The sequence below is a fragment of the Eulemur rufifrons genome, chromosome 19 (genome assembly GCF_041146395.1).
Source record: "Eulemur rufifrons isolate Redbay chromosome 19, OSU_ERuf_1, whole genome shotgun sequence".
NCBI classification, from domain to species: Eukaryota; Metazoa; Chordata; class Mammalia; order Primates; family Lemuridae; genus Eulemur; species Eulemur rufifrons.
Genome location: NC_091001.1, coordinates 57097210 through 57117501, shown reverse-complemented (window position 1 = coordinate 57117501; position 20292 = coordinate 57097210). Strand labels below are relative to the sequence as shown.

General features: G+C 47.6%; 2 protein-coding genes across 6 annotated transcripts in view; one reads left to right on the top strand and one right to left on the bottom strand.

The window, feature by feature from the left end:
• Positions 1-659: 659 nt before the first annotated feature.
• On the top strand, positions 660-3479 carry DOK1 (docking protein 1). 4 transcript variants are annotated; one of them, XM_069494412.1, is made up of 5 exons: positions 660-753; positions 1100-1399; positions 1538-1631; positions 1826-2010; positions 2239-3479. In XM_069494412.1, the coding sequence occupies exons 1-5, from the start codon at positions 694-696 to the stop codon at positions 3049-3051; spliced, it is 1452 nt and encodes a 483-aa protein (XP_069350513.1). In that variant the 5' UTR covers positions 660-693; the 3' UTR covers positions 3052-3479. The 4 variants fall into 4 exon arrangements, with proteins under 4 accessions (XP_069350513.1, XP_069350514.1, XP_069350515.1 ...); XM_069494413.1 differs by having other exon boundaries at positions 660-799; positions 1102-1399; XM_069494414.1 differs by lacking the exon at positions 1826-2010 and having other exon boundaries at positions 1102-1399; positions 1542-1631.
• A 1059-nt stretch (positions 3480-4538) lies between these two features.
• The window catches only part of M1AP (meiosis 1 associated protein), a 60826-nt gene continuing 45072 nt past the window's right edge, over positions 4539-20292 (bottom strand). Inside the window, exons 6-10 of one of the 2 annotated variants that reach the window (XM_069494868.1) lie at positions 20114-20255; positions 7926-8132; positions 5628-5768; positions 5157-5168; positions 4539-4697 (exon numbers count right to left, since the gene is read on the bottom strand). In XM_069494868.1, coding sequence (XP_069350969.1) covers positions 4539-4697; positions 5157-5168; positions 5628-5768; positions 7926-8132; positions 20114-20255 — 661 coding nt within the window. The remainder of the gene's footprint in view (positions 4698-5156; positions 5169-5627; positions 5769-7925; positions 8133-20113; positions 20256-20292) is intronic. The other variant, XM_069494867.1, reaches the window with a different exon arrangement.

Genomic DNA, 20292 nt, shown 5'->3' with positions numbered 1-20292 from the left:
TCCCCTCCCCGGTGGAGCTGGCCGCTGCCGCGCCCCCTCCCCCCTCCCCGGACCATCCTGGGCTGCTCAATGAAGCTTTCTTTTCCCGCGGGTTGGAGGCCGGGCAGCTGCGGTCAGGGAGCTGACTTGCAAGCCGCCAAGGGGCGGCGGAGCTGCCCGGGCGGCGGCCCCTGTGGTGGCGGGAAGGCTTCCAGCCCCCAGCCCCCAGCCCTTCCTTCAGGTCCGCGGCTCGCGGACAGAGTAAACAGCCCAACTCGGGCGGGGCTGGGGGCGGGTCCGGCCTAGGGAACTGAAGCCCTGAAGGCCCACTTGGTCTCTCTGGTGTCCCAGGGTGCGTGCCGGCACTTTCGGGGTGATGTCACGGCCTTCGCTCTGACGTCACTTTGGGCACATGACATCACACGCAGCCCCCAAGCCCGGGCGCCAGGGCCCTCTGGCTGAAACTGAAAACCTTCTCCCCGTGGAGCAACTTGTGTGCCCCCAGGGCTGTGGCTAGGGGCCTGGATGTAGTGCACCGCCCGCTTATCTGGTGACCTCTACTCGTTCTTCTTGCTCCTTTCCCTCACCCCACCCCACCCTAGAGGCCCGCGGGGGCCGGGGGAGCGGCGGAAACGCCTCCGGCGCCCAGGCCCCGCCCCCAGCCCCGCCTCTCACCCTTTGGGCCAGGAAGCGCGGAAGGAACCTCCGGGGGCCATGGACGGAGCTGTGATGGAAGGGCCGCTCTTTCTGCAGAGTCAGCGCTTCGGGACCAAGGTAGTCGGGGGCAGGGGATGCTGAACCCCTTCTGGGCCAGTGGTGGGTGAAAGGGCCCAGAAAGAGGGAGGGGGCCGGCAGCAGGTTGGAGCGTGGCTCTGGGAGTTGGAGAGCCCGGCGAGGTTCCCGCGAAGTTGCTTTGCACACTCCGGAGAAGCGCCTGCAGTCTCGGGGTATCCCCTCCTTGGTCTTGGGGAGACCGAGCAGCATCATCCTTGGGAAACTTCGCTCCCCGTCGGAAAACCCCAGATCCCAAATCGGCCTGCGCCACTTCTCCTTCCCCGTCGGGGCCCGGGCCGCCGGCGCACGCCCGCTCCGTCTCCAGCGTCTGTCGCTCTCTCCCTAGAGGTGGAGGAAGACCTGGGCTGTACTCTACCCGGCCAGTCCCCACGGCGTTGCGCGGCTCGAGTTCTTTGACCATAAGGGGTTGAGCTCTGGAGGTGGCCGAGGGGGTTCGCGCCGCCTGGACTGCAAAGTGATTCGTCTGGCCGAATGTGTGAGCGTGGCCCCAGTGTCCCTGGAGAGCCCCCCTGAGCCCGGCGCCACTGCCTTCCGCCTGGACACTGCGCAGCGATCGCACCTGCTGGCTGCCGATGCGCCGTCCAGCGCTGCCTGGGTGCAGACGCTATGCCAAAACGCCTTTCCGGTGAGGGGTCAGGGCTGCCAGCGAGGGGCTGGGGCGCAGTGGGGGCAGTTACAGAGGCAGAGAAAAGGGCCTGGCTCAGACCCCGGAAAGCCTCGCTGAGGGAAATTATAGGGTCCTCAATGCTCTTTTTTACTACAGAAAGGCAGCTGGGCTCTGGCGTCTGCTGAAAACCCACCTAAACTTTCTGCCCTGGAGATGCTGGAGAACTCCTTGTACAGCCCCACCTGGGAAGGTAGATGCCTGAGAAGCCGGAGCAGGGATGGAATGGGAAGGAGTGCCCTTGGGAAGCGGGTGGGTACAGTGGGGAAGTAGGAAGCCCTTGAGATCTGGCTTCCAAGGGAGTGCTTGGACACTTTGCTCCCCAGACTTCCCAGTCCCTATCCCTGTGCCCAGTCAGTTGTCCAATTAATTTTGTATTCCTTCCAGGATCCCAATTCTGGGTAACCGTGCAGAGGACTGAGGCCGCCGAGCGCTGTGGCCTGCATGGCTCCTATGTGCTGAGGGTAGAGGCAGAGAGGCTGACTCTCCTGACCGTGGGGGCCCAGAGTCAGATACTGGAGCAGCTCCTGTCCTGGCCCTACACTCTGTTGCGACGCTATGGCCGGGATAAGGTGCAGGGGCTGTCAGGGAGGGCTTACTGGGTTGGGTAGCTGTGGGCAGGTTAGGGCAGGACAGTGGGGGGAAGGTCTGACCTTTGGGTCCCCCTTCCATGCCTACCCTGTGACCCCACTTCCATCCCCAGGCAGTCTCTTCTTTGTAGATACCCTAACTAGTTCAGGCCCTGTGATCATGTCCTCTGATGGCTCCTGGTAACATGTTTCCCTCCACACCCTCCTCAGGTCATGTTCTCTTTTGAGGCCGGCCGCCGCTGCCCCTCGGGCCCTGGAACCTTCACCTTCCAGACGGCACAGGGAAATGACATCTTTCAGGCAGTTGAGACTGCCATCCATCGGCAGAAGGCCCAGGGAAAAGCTGGACAGGGGAACGACGTTCTTAGAGCTGAAGCCCATGAAGGGGAGGTGGCAGAGGGGAAGTTGCCTTCTCCTCCTGGCCCCCAGGAGCTCCCGGGCAACCCCCCAGCCCTGTATGCTGAGCCCTTAGACTCCCTGCGCATTGCTCCAGGCCCTTCCCAGGACTCCCTGTACTCAGACCCCTTGGACAGCACTCCTGCTTGGGCAGCGGAGGGGGTACAGTCGAAGAAACCTCTCTATTGGGACTTGTATGAGCATGTGCAGCAGCAGATGCTGAAGTCCAAGCTGACAGACGTGAAAGAGGACCCCATCTATGATGAACCTGAGGGTCTGGCTCCAGCCCCTTCCCGGAGCCTCTATGATCTACCTCAGGAACCCAAGGATGCGTGGTGGTGCCAGGCTCGGGTGAAGGAGGAGGGCTATGAGCTCCCCTACAACCCTGCTACTGATGACTATGCTGTGCCACCCTCTCGGAGCACAAAGCCCCTCCCAGCTCCCAAGCCCCAGGGCCTGGCATTCCCTGAACCTGGTACTGCAACAGGCAGTGGCAGCAAAGGCCACAGCTCAGACACTGTCCTGTACAGCCAGGTGCAGAAGAGTGGAACCTCAGGGAGCTGGGACTGTGGGCTCTCTGGAGTAGGGACTGACAGGGCTGGGGTCAAGTCAGAGGGCTCCACCTGAGAAGAAAAGCAGGGCTGGGCTTGCTGATAGGAGGACCATGGGGAGGTTCCTCCAGGGATCAAAGAACCCTGTTAGAACCAGTGGGTGGGAGGGGCCAGTGTGACCAGAAGGATTAGGGGAGTCAAGGGAAGGGTGATCAATCCCAGGAAGTCCTAGGAAGTGGAAGAGATGGCAGGGCTGAGAGATGGGTTCTGGGGAGGGTCATCACCCCAAAGCCATCCCTTCCCTACTTCCCAAAGGAAGGGACAGCTGCTGAACCAGGTCTACGGAAAGGGGTATTTGGTCAGAGTGGGGACAGTTTGAGGGGCCTGTATGGAAACTGTAGGGAGATGCTGTACTGTGCCTAGATCCTTACCCTTGCATTGTTCTTTGCCAGAGATATATTTAAAAAATTTTTAATTCTCATTAAAGTCAGCCTGGGTTTAAGAGGTCTATGTGTGTGAATAGACAAGGAGGGGACACAGTGGCTGGGTGGATGTGGAGGGGATCAAGAGGAGAACCAGGAATATGTTGGGAGCCATGAAAAGAGAAAGGGGCCCCGGGGAGGGGAGCAAACATGTGGCGGTTCAGAGCCTGGGTGGTCAAGTCGGGCTGACCTGGGCTGGCCTTTAGCTCTGTGAGCCTGGATGAGGTGTAGAACATCTGCAACCCTCAGTTTCCCCTGCTGGCCCTCTGTAAAACAGGAAAAATAGTAATGGGCTCCACCTCACAGTGTTTGTATGAAATGAGATAAATTTCTCAGGTACTTAGTGTAATTTGAAGCACAGAGTAAGCATTTTTTAAAATGGTAGCTATTCTGTGAGTGGAGCAACAGGAAGGTGGGCACGTGGGGAGAGGGGAATAGGAAAGGAGCAGGTCTTTTTCACACCATCCTTTCCCCTGCTCTCAGCTGTGACAGCCCTGCCCCCCGGACCCACACTTTGCATGTAGGTACCATTCACCTAGCGCTTGTCTGTTTGGAGGCTGAAGGGAACTGTGGTGTGGTGGGTATCCTGGGAAGGGCACCAGCTCTGGAATGAGGCTTGGATTTCAACCCTACTTGTTTTTCATGAGCTCTGAAAACCTTATGCTTGTTCCTGAGGCCCACTTTCCCAAGGGTCACCTGACCTCGTCCACCTGCTTACACAGTCTCAGGATTAGGACGGGGGCAACAACAACAAAAAAGAAATTCTGGGCATGGCAATTCTCCTAACAATGATGGAGGCCTGCTGGGTGTTTAATCTTCATCTGTGTTAACAGTATCAAATGATCCAAAAGAAAACAAGAGTCCTGCCAGAGAAGGGACAGGCTTGGGTGTGTCGCTTCTGGCCTGAGGAGTGAGGCCATGGCAGCACTCAGAACAGAGGAGGGAAAGGCCCTGTTTCCCGGGCAGTCTGAGCTCACAGAGGCTCAGGTGGATAGAAGGCAGGTCTGACCACAGATAGCCATTGTGTGAGCCTTCGCATGGATGTGGTTAAGCGGGGCAGCTGGGTGCTGGAGCTGGTGACTTAGGGCCCCGAGGGATATTCCTCCTGCTCGGAAGGCAGGAAGAAGGCTTCTGAGGAAGGTTTGCTGGCTGCTGGCATCTTGGGGGCTCTTCCTTGGGCAGGAATCATAGGCAAGGGGGCCACCGTGGCTCGAACTCGGTTGGTCTGCAACTGCCCAGCCTGCAGAGAGAGTAACCAGAGCTTTTTCTGAAGACCAGAGTTCCTGAGCTCCTAATCCTGTTCCCTGTGGGCTTCTTATCCTAACTCATTCATCGTCCCATCCATGGAGTGACAGACTGAAGGCCCAGGCTCCCTCCTCTGTCAGCTTGCTCATCAACTAACTTGTGGTGGGCTCTGCTCCTAATTCTAGATCGACTGTAGTTTGGAAACATTCCTTTCCTGTAATTTTAGCTAAGACAAAATAGGAGTTTTTCTAAAGGGTCTGTTACTGGGGAACTAGGAAAAAATTAATAAGGGCAAAAAGGAAGCCCAAATATTATAGAATATGGATCTCATAAAAATACTTCTCCATCCTCAATTACTGTTCTCTCTTCCACCCTTGTCGCTGGAGCCCTGTCTCCAAGCTACTAATTTGGTCAGCCTCCCTTTCCTTATCTGTAAAATTAGCACAACACTTACCTTGCAGGGATGCTGTGTGGATTAAATGAGAAAAATATATGTGAAAGCACTTATATAACCTGGCAAATGACTGGTGCTTTATGAATGTTAATTTCCTTTCCCTTGGGCATCTCTTTTCCCACCTTCCCTTTAGCTTTTTCTTTCAATGAGAGGGCTGTGGTTGTAATTCCTGTGTGGCCAGTTTGCTTAGTGGGACAATGGTCTGTTAAGTGACTAATGAGTTACCATAAACACTACAATTAACACACCTAAACATTTTCCTATGTAAATGCCCAAGCCGATCAGCCTCCCTACCCAGTAAGGGTTCTGATTTCCTTTGTCTGTGTCCTCCTCCCTGTTGGCCTGGATCTCTGGTCCTGGGGGAGGGCTACTCCCTGGGATGGGGGCGGTGTTGGGGATGGGGCAGGAGGGCTCTCTTGGACTCTGGGCTGAAGGGATGGAAGGAAGGGCAGGGAAGGAGGTGAGCTGTACCTTTCTTGGGGCCCTGCTCTCCCAGCTTGGGTGGAGACGCCCCTGAGGCTTGACCAACGTGCTACTCAGGTGTGAGTACAGGTGGCTCCAAACCTGCAAGGGGTTGTAGGTGGGCTCCAGCTCCAGGCTGTCCAGCATACTCTGAGGAAAAGAGAGGAGGGGCCTCACGCAGGGAACTTGAGGTCATAGAACACAAGATGTCAGACAGAAACCCTTGAGTGTGAGAGGCTGGAGGAGGTGCGAAGCCCCGGGGCTGCCAGGAAGGCCGTGAAAACGATGCTGTGGCACTGGGTGTTCTGGCCCAAGGTCCCAGTGCTTGCGAGGTAAGAGGTGAGCGTCAGGCAAGGGTAGAAGTAGAAGCAACCCCACATGATTGGGAACACTGAACACTCTGGCCCAGGGAGTGTGGAAGTCCCGGGGTTCTGAGAGGGGCTGGAGCACCGTGAGGGCTACAAGAGATCCAGTGTGAGTGCTGAGGGAGGGTGTGTCCGAGGGCTACACGGCTGGGCGCGGGTGCTCACAGTCTGCAAGGTGAGTACACGGAGTTCTCTGCCTGCGAGGTGAGCTGAGCTGAGTGTAAAGGGAGAGACACAGGAGCACAGCATTCCTGAGCAGTCAGGTTTTCCCGGCCACAACATCCTGTGCCAGGAACCACTGGCCCCAAAGTGAGACGCTAAGCGAGCCATGGCCACTCGTGCCCACCTCTTACAGTGTCCCTGCAGCTGCCAAGCAGAGAGAGTACAATCCCAGGCCTTGTCCTCACTGCACACAAGCCAGTGAGCCAGCAGTGATGTGGTTCCAATTCTCCCTGTGCAGAAGCCACCCCTCCCACCCTCAGCCTGGGGAGACTAGCAGAGGAAATAGAAAATGCAGATCCAAATAATGGGGGAGGGGCTGCCTTCAGCGCTGTTGGAGCAGCAGGAGGAGGAGGAGGAAGAGGAGGAGAAAATGGCTTTCAGAACTGTTTGCTCCTTTGCATCTGAGTCTCTCCTTTTGAAGCCCTTCCTATTCTGGGTACTCTCATTGCCTGCTTTTTCTACCTCTTCTCAACAAACAGATGCACACAAACATAGGTATACATACATGCACACATATAATGCAGAGAATTAGACACATAAGGACATGCCATCACACAGATGTGCACAGATATACCTACACACACTGCCACCAATCTAGAGACTCAAGCATATACATACTCAGGGACATAAAAATAAACACACCAAGACAGGAAAACCCATACAGACGTTCCTATTTCTTTGTCATCATCTTTTACTCCCTCCTCCTTTATTCTTTTGCCTTCCTCTGTGTCTTCTCCTTTCCCTTTTCTCCCTAATGTGCGGCTCTCCCTTTTCTCACCTCAGGGTCTCCTCTCCAGGGTGGCAGTGGGGATGGAGGTGGGGGCAGGAGAGCCAGCCAGTGCAAAGACAAAACCAGAGCAAACCAAATGAGAATCAGTGCATCCCCTGGAGCTGGAGCTCCTGGACTGCGGCTTCCTCCCCTGCCTCCAGCCACCCTTGCCTGCCATGGGGCTTTCCTTCTGTGACACTTTCCCTTCTCCTTTACAGCTAGCTTTAATCAGATTTCAGGTGTGTATGTGTGTCTTATGCTTCCCTGGGGTGGCTCCCATTCCCAGTCATTCACTTATACCAATGACCTTTTTGGTTTTTTTTTTTATTTAAAAAAATTTGTTTGTTAGAGACAAGGTCTTGCTCTGTGGCCCAGGCTGGAGAACAGTGGTGTGATTATAGCTCACTGTAACTTTGACCTCCTGGGCTCAAGGGATCCTCCTGCACTGGCCTTCAAAAGTAGCTGGGACTACAGGTGAGTGCCATCATACCCAGCTAATTTTCTTTTCTTTTCTTCTTTCTTTCTTTCTTTTCTTTTTTTTTTTTTTTGTAGAGACAGGGCCTTGCTCTATTGCTGAGGCTTGTCTTAAACTCCTGGCCTCAAGCGATCCTCCTGCCTTGGCCTCCCAAAGTGCTGGGATTACAGGTGTGAGCCAGGCACCCAGCCTCAATGATTCTTTTCTCTTCCACTTCTCTCTTCTCAAACCTCATTTACCTCAAGCCAGTCTCTCTTCTACTTCATTCCTTAACCTGCTGCCTTAATCTAAGCTTTTACTTCCTTCCTCCAGCCTCATTTTCTCACCTTGCTTTCTTCTCTTACCCTGTCACCACACTCCTCCTCTGCTGCCCTATCCATTAGCTTATGGGTTCACTCCTCTCCCTCATCCCTTTTTTCAAATTCCATTCTCTTCTCTCCCCACTATCTGTCCCATGACATCTGGGCCCCACTTGCCTCCACAGTCTTAAGGCTGTCATCAGGTGGGTCCTCAGGTAGCAGTGGGAAGGGGTTGGGCAGTATCAGTTCCCGTGTGGCCACTGCCTTCACCAGCAGTGTGAGGGAGCGTGATGGCATGATCACATAGAAGGTGCTGGCAGGGATTCTCTGGCTGTATCCTGGGCTCAAGAGTTCCCCTTTGGCCAACAGCAGCCATTCTCTTTTCTGAAACAAGGACATACATAAATACTGGTTCATCTTCAGTCCTTGGCATGTTTTGAGGATCAGTCCCAATTGGGGATTCCCTGAGTTTCTCTGGGGTGTTGGGGAGGGCTGAGCCATTTCACTTTGGCCCTGGGTGGGAGGGGCTTCCTGCCTGAATCACTAGTACCACAAGGTACTACTCTTCCTCCCTAGTTGGGGATGTGCCAGGGAGAGTACACAAAAGGGTTAACAATGGAGAAACAAGTCGAGAAATGCCCTGTAAGTTGAAGTAGGTGTTCGCCTCAGAACGGGCTACCACAGTCAATGGTAAATGTGGACTTTAAGAATTACAATTCTTAAAAATAGAGTCTTGAAACTGAGACTTGTATGGGGTGTTGTAATAATTCAGGTCTTATTTTGACGGTGACAAAGTCTGGTTGTGTTGCTAATGACTGCAGTTAGAATGGGCTGACTGGGGAATATCCCTGGAATGCCCAGAGAGGGTTAGGAAGGCGATGAGGCAGCCTGCACAACGAATGAAGGAGGAAAGAGCAGGAATAGGAAAGCTGTGGTACAACAAGGAGGCGGGTAGGGGCCAGGGCCTTGGAGATCAATTCAGCCAGTCACAGGACTAAAAGCAGGGTCAGAATTCTGGGGGCAGAGACTCTGTGGATGAAGGCTACAGAGGAACAGATAGTAGCGCTTTGCCATTTGCCATGGAGACAACAGAGGTTAGCACTTGGGTAAGAAGGGACAAGCAGATTTCTAAGCAGATTTTTGTAGGCCCACCCTTTTTAAATGAGACATAGAAATGAGGCAATTTTCTGTGGTGGTTTTTCAAGGAAAACCACAGAACTCCAGGAAATATGGAGTCAGAACTGTTACAACCATCTGTAAATTGTGTCCTCTTGCTAGGGGTGATCATCAGTTACATCTGGTGCAAAGTGTAATAGTTTCCCTGCTACATAAGATGAAAGAAAACACATTAGTTCTACCCACTCTAGCTTATATGAAAAGTTGGAAGAAAATAATATAAGAGGAAAGGCAATAAGGGAAAAAGATCTTAAGGGGGAAGAGGAATACCTGTCTGGTGGAAGACAAGTAGAAAGTGACATAGTGAGGCAGAGAAGACCTGCGGTAGCATTAGAGTTACACCGCAGAGGGAATGTGCTGGAGTGCGGTCGGGGGTTTCTCTGAACAATTTAGAGCAGTATCATCATTCTGTGCAGCATGCAACTCGGAGGAGGTCTGGTAGGCACCAGCAAGGGGTAGAAAACCTGTTAACATCTCCAGGAAAAAGAGGTGTGCACTATCCCTGTGGCTGGTGACCTCTTTGTGGGCTGGACTTGACTGATAATTCTGGGGGCATGGTGCATCCTCACTAAAGGTTTTTGGGGAGGGGCAGGTGATTTGGGCATGGCAAAATTAATCATAATCACAAACATCAATAGAATGCTGATCAGGCACTGTGCCAAGAGCTTTACCTTCAGAAGTTCATGCTTCGTTAACATTTTGCTCATACCTGGAGATGTGCTGTCTTCCTGAAGAACAGATTCAAAATGTGATGGAAAGTCTGCCTGATGCTTACCAAACCCATCAAATTGGAAATAAATGATATTGAAATCATGGTGTATGTGTGCATGGGGGGAAACTGCCCCTGCTCTGAGGACATGGCCTCATTAAGCCAGGAAGGGATAAGTAGGAAGTTGCAGGGCACCCCATTTCAGTTGGCTCAAGTAACTTCTGTGACGGGGCTCAGGATTTAGGTTATTATTATTATTTTTTACCTTCTAGTTTTACACTGATTCATGCATGCACTAGTTTGTGAATTTGTTTATTGAAAAATTTATTGAGTGCCCATTATGTTCTAAGCACTAGGTATGGGGACATAGAAAATCATTAGATATGTTCCTTGTCCTCTTGGGAGTTTATAATATAGTAAGGGGAAGGTTTGTAAACTAATGTTTGTCTAAGACTGAGGATGACCAACTGTTCTGGTTTGCCCATTTTTAGCACTGAAAGTCCTGTGTCCCAGGAAACCCCTCAGTTCTGGGCAAACTGATATGGTTGGTCCCCCTTCTAAGACTTGACTGAGCATGGACTATCTTGCCAATGTGGCAAGATACAAGGGGCTAAAACTATGGCAATGTGACATTTCTTGTAACTCAGTGTCAAGGAACAAATTCACACCTGCTTACCCTTTCATAATAAAAACACTCAACAAACTAGGAACAGAATAGAACTTCCTCAACCTGATAAAAGTCTCTATAAAAAACCCACAGCTAACCTCATATGTAGTGGTGAAAGACTAGATGCTTTGACCCTAAGATCAGGAGGAACAAGACAAAGATATGTCTTGCCACGTCCTTTTTTTTTTTTTTTTTTTTTTGAGACAGAGTCTTTCTCTATTGCCCAGGCTAGAGTGCCAGGGTGTCAGCCTACCTCACTGCAACCTCAAACTCCTGGGCTCAAGCGATCCTCCTGCCTTAGCCTCCTGAGTAGCTGGGACTACAGGCTCATGCCACAATGCCCGGCTAATTTTTTCTATTTTTAGTTGCCTGGCTAATTTTTTTTTCTACTTTTAGTAGAGATGGCGTCTCGCTCTTGCTCAGGCTGGTCTCAAACTCCTGAGCTCAAGCAATCCTCCCGCCTCAGCCTCCCAGAGGGCTAGGATTACAGGCATGAACCACTGCGCCCAGCTGCTCTTGCCACTTCTATTCAATGTTGTCCTGGAGGTGTGTTAAAGACCAGAAGGCCATTTCCCACATTTTGTGGACTGTGCTAGGCCCCTGGGATTCTGGGTATGACCCCAGGATTCTGGCTATGACTGTAGGGGGAGAGGCACCGATAAAGATAGTGAGTCATCCTGGCATTTGGAAACTAATATTTCCTAAATTTGATTTAGAAAAATATAGTAATGTGACATTTCCTACACCAGAGAGCTATGGTGCAAACTCATACTGCTTATCAATACTATGAAAGTCAAGATAGATGTGGCAACAGGTACATGAGTGGGGAAGGGCAAAAAAGATGAATGGAGGCAGGCTGTGGTGGGAGGAGGAGAGGCTTCATAGTGAAGGTATTTACGCAGAACCGGGAAAAATAGAGTAGATATTTGTCAGGTGGACAGAGGCAAGGGGAAGAGAGCATTGTTTAAAAAGGTGTGGAGGTATGAAACAGTTTAGCACATTTGGGGAATATTTAGTAATTTATTAGTGTGGCTGGAGTGGAGCATGGAAGGGGCATGGTGAAAGATGAAGAGCAAGAGAAATAGACAAGGCTGGGTCACAGGAAACCCACTGACCCGTGCTAGCCTGCTGTCCTAGCATCTCTCTGTTTCCCTCACAGACTCTACACTCTAACCTCATTCTCTTTTTCTTCTTCTTTTTTTTTAATGGCTCATGACCTGCCATCACCCCATTCTCAGCTTGGATTCTTAGTCTTGACTCCTCGCCTGTATAACCAAGGACTTTCCGCTTCCCCACCCAGTTACAGCTCAACCAGCTCATTGCCTGTGTACTTAGACTCCTGCTGGACACATCCTGGCTTGAATCCTCTCACTCCTGTGGCCAATTAGGGCAGACATTGCCCGTAAAGCTCTGGAATGTGTCTCCAGAGACTCTGACATTTTAAGAAGGAAACTGAAAGACCTAGGTGGTATTTTCATTTCTTTTTCTAGTTCACACAGACATGACTTTGTAAGAGAAATGAGGATGTAGAAAGTGAGTCACTAGCTACATAACTGGGACTACACAGCAGGATTTGGTAATTGAAATGCTATTTTCCTGGCGATGGATAGATTCATCTCATCAAGACTTGGAAAAAATTAATTTTATTTATTTATGCATTTATTTCCTGCCACATTCCACAGTTATGCCAGTTTAGAAAAATGCAACAGCATAAAAAGACAAAATAAATAATAATTAATAAATAATTAAGGGGACTGGGCAAAGGAAAAATATGGGTAGGGCAGTAATAGAATCAGGATTAGATAATCTCACAGAAATATAATACAAACCACCCAGTTTTGCTAGGAGGGAGCCTCCCAGCTTTTCCTGATATAAAGTGTGGAATAAGCTGTCTTGTGGATCCTTGCTACTGTGAATGTGTACTTCCGAATCAATATGATAATGAATTTCACGTGGCTGTAGAGAGGTTTAGAGTTTGGGCCCTGAAGCCAGCCTTTCTGGGTTCAATCCTGACTCTACTCTCTGGGCCTCAGTTTCCTCATCTGTAAAATAAGGAAAATAATTCTTACCTCATAGGATGGTTATGGGAATAAAATAAATTAATAGTTGTGAAGTGTTGAGAACTGTTGAGAACTTCATGGTAAGTACTATGAAGTATTAAATTTTTTAAATTAAAAATACATTCGGGCCAGGCGTGGTGGCTCACGCCTGTAATCCTAGCATGCTGGGAGGCCGAGGCGGGTGGATCGCTTGATGTCAGGAGTTCCAGACCAGCCTGAGCAAGAGTGATACCCCATCTCTACTAAAAAATAGAAAGAAATTAACTGGACAACTAAAAATATATAGAAAAAATTAGCCGGGCATGGTGGTGCATGCCTGTGGTCCCAGCTACTAGGGAGGCTGAGTCAGTGGGGATTGCTTGAGCCCAAGAGTTTCAGGTTGCTGTGAACTAGGCTGATGTCATGGCACTCTAGCCTGGGCAACAGAGTGAGACTCTGTCTCAAAAAAAAAAAAAAAAATACATTCAATTGTTAATATTTATTCAAATTTGTTAAATTAAAAATAACTGAATTCTTACATATAGATCTATAAAAGCACTAAACAATGCTGCCGAAACACATAGCTCTCTTATGATCTAGATTAATCTGACAGTGACAATCATAGGAATGGTGGACAACACATGCCTTTCTGATGAAGGGATCATCTTCTGAGGAAAAGGAAGTAAAATACCCAAATTAAATAAAATGATCTATGAAGAAGACTGAAAGATACAACTGTCAAGTGAAAAATCAGGGAATGAAATAACATTTAAGGCTGCTGTTGGCTAAGGTTTAGAGTATGTGTAAAATGTAATTTGAAAACTTACACATTTATAGTTGATGAGGCCTGGTGGGTTGGCACTAATCACTACAATTTAATTATGGTATATGGACTTTGTTCAGAAGAACTGCTCCAAAAGAAGGGGCAGATGAAGAGACAGCAGTGAATAAACTAAGCTATACCTACACTTGTAAGGAAATCCAGGAACTTGAAAATGAAAACATGGTGGAGCCAGCCAACTGGATGAGGGTAAATTAGAAAATGTACTATATGTCCTGGCAGCAAAGAGGGAACAAATAAACATCTTTTTGCATCTGGGTGGGTTGGAGTGGCCACTGGCAGACTGGTTCTCCTGCCTAGAACAATCAGGAAAGCTGGGTAATATATAGAGATCATTTGTTTGAAGTCAGTGAGGAGCTGCTGAGGCAATGAGAACTAGAGGTAGCTAAGTCGCTGGAGAGGGAAGAATCCAGAGGTACAAGGGAATTATTGCAGCTGCTTTTACCCTGAAGGCACATGTTGATTCTGGGTTGGAGGGCATGGTGTTGGTGGTGGAAAGGAGTTGAGAGTCCAGGATTTCCACTGCTAAGGCACTTGCAGGGGAACAGAGAAACCAGCAGATATTTTGAGGGAGACTTGGTGGCGGGGAGAATGGGATTCAATCCAGTTTTCCCCTTAGCACATTTACCAAATACCAGAGCTGCTTGGGGCAGGAGGGAAAAACAGTTAAGGACAATGCCTCTAAAAAGTAGAGTGTTTTAGCAGATTTGGGAGACAGAGATTAGAGGTGGTATCTTCCAAGGAGAGGGATGTACATAATAAACCAGGCTTTCAGTGGAAAACTCTAGAGGGCCAGGAACAAAGCACGGGTAGATTGAGCCTTAGCAGGACTGTAGCCCAACCTTGACCCAACACAGTTCCTGAGTGGAATAGAATGATCAGCTGCCACTCCGTCTGCCCAGAGCAGGGAAGTGTGAGCCCTCTCTAGAAAAATCCAACACCAGCTGGAGCTTCTACAATTTATGCACAATATGCATCTTTTACTAAAATACTGCTTGATGTGCTAAAAGGCAACACCACGTGTCTGAAAACTAAGAGAAAAAAGAGACAGTAGGAACAAATCCACAGGTGATCCAGGTATTGAGGTTAGCTGATAAGAACTTTAAAATACCTATGATTAGTATGTTCGAGAAAATAGATGAAAATATGGAGAATCTCTCCAGAGAGTTAGAATCTACAAAAAATAGAAACAAATGGAAATTGTAGAACTATTAATGACTTTGTGCAAATCATATGCCAGACGTGCTAGGTGCTTTACACATGCAATATTATTTAATCATCTTAAAAACCATATTAGGTATATTTTATTGTCTCTATTTTACATGTGACAGGGACAAGAGTTACTAATATGCATCTGTCATGCACCTTCTCCTTTCTTTCCTTCTTACTCTACTTCTACTCATGAAAGGAGAAGGCTAATAAACTCCATTTCTGGGTATTATAAATAGGTAGAAAGAGACAGGACCTGAGAGAGAGGGGAACTACATCAGAGAGGTTAAGTCAGTTTATAACATATGGCTCAGAGAGGGAGGAAGAAGATTGAGAGAGGAACAGGGACTGGAGATGTAAAGAGAATTTTAGGGTTTTTTTTGTGTGTGAAAAGTTCTAGGAACAGCTTCAGGTTACAGATAATTGAGTAGGAGAAGAAAATTTGAGAAATATCATTGTGGGTTATGAACTAGATCCTCATAGGTGTTCTTTGAAAGCACAGATTAATTAAAAAATTAGCCAGGTGTGGTGGTGCATGCCTGTAGTCCCAGCTACTTGGGGAGGTTGAGGTGGGAAGATCACTTGTGCTCAGGAGTTCAAGTCCAGCCTAGGCAAGATAGTGAAACTCTGTTTCTTTAAAAAGAAATTACTTCTGGGCCTCTAGATAGTGCTTCTTTATATGTCATTTGTACAGAGCCTAAACCACATGGGGGCCACTAGATTTGTTAGGGTTACGAATAGATGAATACACTGACACTTTGAGAGGTTATGTTATGTTGCCTAAGTTCACACGGTTGGGAAATAAGGACACTGTCAGGAACCTAGGGTCATCTGATTCCAAAGCCCAGGCTTTTCCTGGACAGTGAAAATTACATTTTACCACCACATATTAGAAAACTACCTTGCTTTGACTCCCCCAAAAAGAGAGGTAACAAAGGGACAATGTCTACTCTGGGCTAAATTTGACTAAGGCTGAGGAATTGGATGGTAAAGTTGGGAAATGGTAGAAATGTCAGGAAAAAACAACCATGTCATTCTGAAGTTTGGTTAGTCAAATTTATATCTTAAATTTTTTTTTTTTTTTTTTTTTTTTGAGACTGGGAATTGCTCTGTTGGCTGGGCTAGAGTGCAGTGGCATCATCATAGCTGACTGCAGCCTCAAAGTCCTGGGCTCAAGCAATCTGCCTGCTGCAGCCTCCTGAGTAGCTGGGGCTACAGGTGTGTGCCACCACACCCAGCTAATTTTTCTATTATTTGTAGAGATGGGGTCTCTTTCTGTTGCTCAGGCTGGTCTTGAACTCCTGGCCTCAAGTGATCCTACTGCCTTGGCCTTCCAAAGTACTAAGATTATAGGCATAAGCCACCATGCCTGACGTATACCTTAGACTTTAACCCCAAATCATAGGATCATATATTTAAAAACCTACTTGAAATATGCTTTTCTCTAAAAAGAAATAGAGCACACAAAGGTCTAATGATAAGTAGAGGAAACTGGAAAAGTCTCAGTGAAAAAGCACCATTTGAGCTTGGAATTTCAGGACAGGGTAGGATTTGAACACATGGAGATGAGAGAGGGGACAGCATGAACAAAAGTTCAAAGGTGGGGACATTTAAGGTTTGTGTGTTAATTTGGTTGGAGTGTATGGTACATGAAGCGGAATAAAGGGAGACAAAACTGGACCTTGAATATTAGGCTAAGGAATATGGACTTTATGTGTAAACAACAGCAAGCTATAAAATATTTTAAAGCTGAGGAGTGTCAGAATCAGTGCTGTATTTCAAGAATATTAATCTGTTGGCAGTACGTAAAATGGATTGGGAAGGGAAACACTAAAGCCACTGAAGACAAATGCAATAGGTACTGTAGGGATAGAACATGCCAGGCTTAGTAAGTCGTTGAGTATTGCACACAGAAAAATGTGACAGGGGAATGCTTCAAGATTAATCTGGTGCCAATGTGTAGGGTAAATTAGAAGAGGAAGAGATTGGGGTAGGCAAGCTAGTTAGGAGTTTACTGAAGAAGTCTTGATGAGGACAGGCAGTGGAACAGGAAGGAAAGGTCAGTTACAAGTTATGTTATGAGAGGAGAATTGATGTGGCTTAATGATGAAGTGGGTGTAAAGCAGGAGATGGCTGAAAATGACTGAGGTTTCAAGCCTGGGTGAGTAGATGATGGTGGTACTGCTATTAACAGAAAAAAGAAGTTAGAATGAGAAGTTGGCTGGTGGGGAAACATCACAGTGAGAAACAGAAAGCAAGAGAGTTATACAGGGAGCTGGCTTGAAATCAGATTTTAAAAGAACATATAAAAAAAGTGTAAGATAGAATAAAAAAATCAAGGATGGATTTAAAGAAGTGTGGCAAAATTATAAAAAATAGGGTTAGGAAGGTTAAAACTCTAAATAAGTCTTGTCACATAGTAGGTACTCAAAAATATATTGAATGAATGAGCTGAAGCTTGTGAAAAATTTGTCCTCTATAACTGTGGTTCCCAACCCCCTGGTGTAGACCAGTACTGGTCTGTGGCCTGTTAGGGACTGTTAGGGACTGGGCCACGGAGCTCTGCCATCCTTCCCCCACCCCCAGTTCATGGAAATATTGTCTTCCATGAAACTTAGGGCGGGGGACCCACACAGCAGGAGGTGAACAGCAGGGACAAGCTTTGTTTGTATTTACAGCCGCTCCCTATCGCTGGCATCACTGCCTCAGCTCAGCCTCCTCCCCTTCACTCCAATCCTGTGGAAAAACTGTCTTCCATGAAACCAGTCCCTGGTGCCCAAAAGGTTGGGGACCACTGCTCTGCAATATATACTGCCATTCAGGATTTTTGCTGCTTGGAGAAGATGTCACGTGAAAAGCAAGAAGGAATAGCTATTTAAACGCTATTTTGCTTCTCTGTTTTCCAGAATAGGAGAGTGGTCTTTAATCTGGATGAGGTAGACCAGAGTAGAGAGAACAGTAGCACAGATGGGTAAAGAGCTGTTATGAGTCCCCAGCCACTTTAAGTGAGTTCAAGTCTGGTGAAGTACAGAAGCATGGGGTGTAAGTGAAGGGAGAATTCGCCTCAGTGTTGTAATCTGTATTTATCTGGCTACATCCAGAGTAGGGAATTGATCAAAGAAGTTAAAATCATGGGCTTTGTAGTCAAGAGAACTAGGTTCAAATTCTGACTTGGCCACTTTGGTAGCTGTGTGACCTTTGATAAGTCACTTGGTCTCTTGAGGCCTCAGTCTTCTCCATTTGTAAAAATAAGGACAACAATCTCTACTTTACAGAATATTGTGAGGATTAAATGAGGGAAAGTATGCAAAACCCTTGGTTAAGTGACGACCACTTAGTAAATGTTCAAAAAAATGGGTATCTGTTAGTGATGGGTAAACTACATACTTGTGATTTTCCATGAGAGAGGAGTGATAAAGAAGTCTCTTCATCCCTAGAACAATGCCTGGCACATAGTGGTCTGTAAATATTTGTTGAATGAATGAATGAATACATACATACATACAGATTCTCAAACCCCGATTCAGTGGCAGGGAGACTCTGATCTTGTGCATGTAAGCCAGGATGGAAGGGAATACGCTTTCCCATCCTTATTTTTAATGACAACATAATATTTCATTGTTTGGCTGAGTTACAGTTCCTATAATCCCCCATTCCATTTAGATTTAACAACTTCTCTATTTAGGAAATTTAGTTGTTTCCAACTTTGTACCATTGTAAACAACACTGAGATGAACATGCTGGTACATACATCTTTGCTCCCTTTCCTGACTCTTTTCTTGGGCTACATTCCCAGCAAAAGTGTTGAAGAGTATCATTTGCCAGAAAATTTACACTCTCTCTGGTAGTATATTAAAATGCCAATGTATGTTTAAAATATCAAGTACCATAAGAACATATTGAAGCCACTTGGGAGAAATTCCTTCCAAGTGATGTATCATGTCTGAAATTCTGAGGACTTGGGTGGAGTAAATAGTCAACTGAGCTGTTAGGCACTAACAGTCACAACGGGTCTGTTGTCTCTGCTCTGCAAAGACAGGAGATGGGTGTTCTTCAGATAGGAAACAGGAACTCAGTGGGCAGACCTAAAAGGGAGTGTGGGCTTTGAAACAGGAAAAAGAGAAGTCTGCTTCTGATAGTGAACGAGATGCATCGCCATGCTCTCCTGGTCACCCATATCCATCCTACTAGGTCAAACCTTTACTCTATATCTGTCCTTGTATTCTATTTGCAGTTGTTTTATTTTGCTTTCTAATGTTACATTAGTTTCAAGCGTGTGCTCTTTTATTTTTTCTATTTCAGGGAATGACATCCATCTAGTTGTTCAAGTCAGAAAGCAAGCAATTATTTGATACTTCCTCTTTCTCAGTCCCTACATCCAATCCTTCACTGAGTTCTGATGATTCTATCTTTAAAATAGCTCTCTAATTGGTTTACTCTTCTCTTCTTACCTTCCCAGGTTCCAGTCCAAGCCATCATCTCTTGCCTAGAGTACTGCAATGCACCCCTACCTAATTTTCTAGTCTCCATTCTTGCTTCTGATAGTGCATTTCCAAACTTCTGCCTAAGTGATATTTTAAAAACTTAAATAGATGATGTCATTTCTCATGATTTCTTTCCCGACTTAAAATAAAGTCCAGAGTCCTTAATTTGGCCTACAAAGCTTTGCACGATTTGCCCCCAGCTCACTTCTCCAACCCCACCTTTTGCCTCCCTCCCCTTTGCTCCAGGTTTCAGTCACAATCACTTTTCTGTCCTTGATTCTTAGCTCTTTCCAGCCTTGAGGTCTTTGCACATGCCTTTCCCTACACCTGGAATGCTTTTCCTGAAAACCCTCACCTGCCTAATTCTCACTCATCTAGCAGGTCTCAGCTCATAGCAACCTCAAATTCCTGGGCTCAAGCAATCCTCCTGCCTCAGCCTCCAGAGTAGCTGGGACTACAGGCATGTGCTATCATGCCCGGCTAATTTTTTCTATATATATATGGTTAGTTGTCCATATAATTTCTTTCTATTTTTAGTAGAGACGGGGTCTTGCTCTTGCTCAGGCTGGTCTCGAACTCCTGAGCTCAAACAATCCACCCGCCTCAGCCTCCCAGAGTGTTAGCTAGGATTACAGGCGTGAGCCACCGCACCCGGCCTCAAGTTTTATGTTCCATAACTAAATTTGGGAATTATTCACTATAGCATGAAACTTGCAAAGTCAAGTCAGATTTACTCCAAATTTTAGAGTGTTTCCAGTTTTTATTCTGTCCTCTTGAGAGTTAAGGCAGCTTTGGGATTAGGGCAGGATTAGTTAGCTGCTTTTCTTTTCTTTTTTTTTTTTTTTGAGACAGAGTCTCACTTTGTTGCCCAGGCTAGAGTGAGTGCCATGGCGTCAGCCTAGCTCACAGCAACCTCAAACTCCTGGGCTCAAGCGATCCTCCTGCCTCAGCCTCCCGAGTAGCTGGGACTACAGGCATGCGCCACTATGCCCGGCTAATTTTTTTCTATATGTATATATTTAGTTGTCCATATAATTTCTTTCTATTTTTAGTAGAGACGGGGTCTCGCTCTTGCTCAGGCTGGTCTCGAACTCCTGACCTTGAGCGATCCACCCGCCTCAGCCTCCCAGAGTGCTGGGATTACAGGCGTGAGCCACCGCGCCCGGCCTAGTTAGCTGCTTTTCTATGGTTGGTACTTTAACATTATTCCTCTTCCTCACCTGGGGACGTGGGTACTCACCAGCAGGCTGTGACACAAAGCATGGAAATGCTGCTGATTTGTCTCTAGCTCATCCCAGTCCAGCTGCCAACAGCTTGTGGGTCTGAGGATGAACGGGAGTCCATACGTCAATGACTCGCAGACCCCGCTAGATTTTAGAGCCCTGGGAAGACACAATGGCAGTGAGAGACTCCTCAGTG

Bases quoted from the DNA above. Each gene is read 5' to 3' on its own strand.
- DOK1 (XM_069494412.1), top strand. From the start codon at position 694: ATGGACGGAGCTGTGATGGAAGGGCCGCTCTTTCTGCAGAGTCAGCGC. The intron at 1,400-1,537 runs GTGAGGGGTCAG...TTTTTACTACAG, and splicing joins TATGCCAAAACGCCTTTCCG to AAAGGCAGCTGGGCTCTGGC. The intron at 2,011-2,238 runs GTGCAGGGGCTG...CACCCTCCTCAG, and splicing joins GACGCTATGGCCGGGATAAG to GTCATGTTCTCTTTTGAGGC.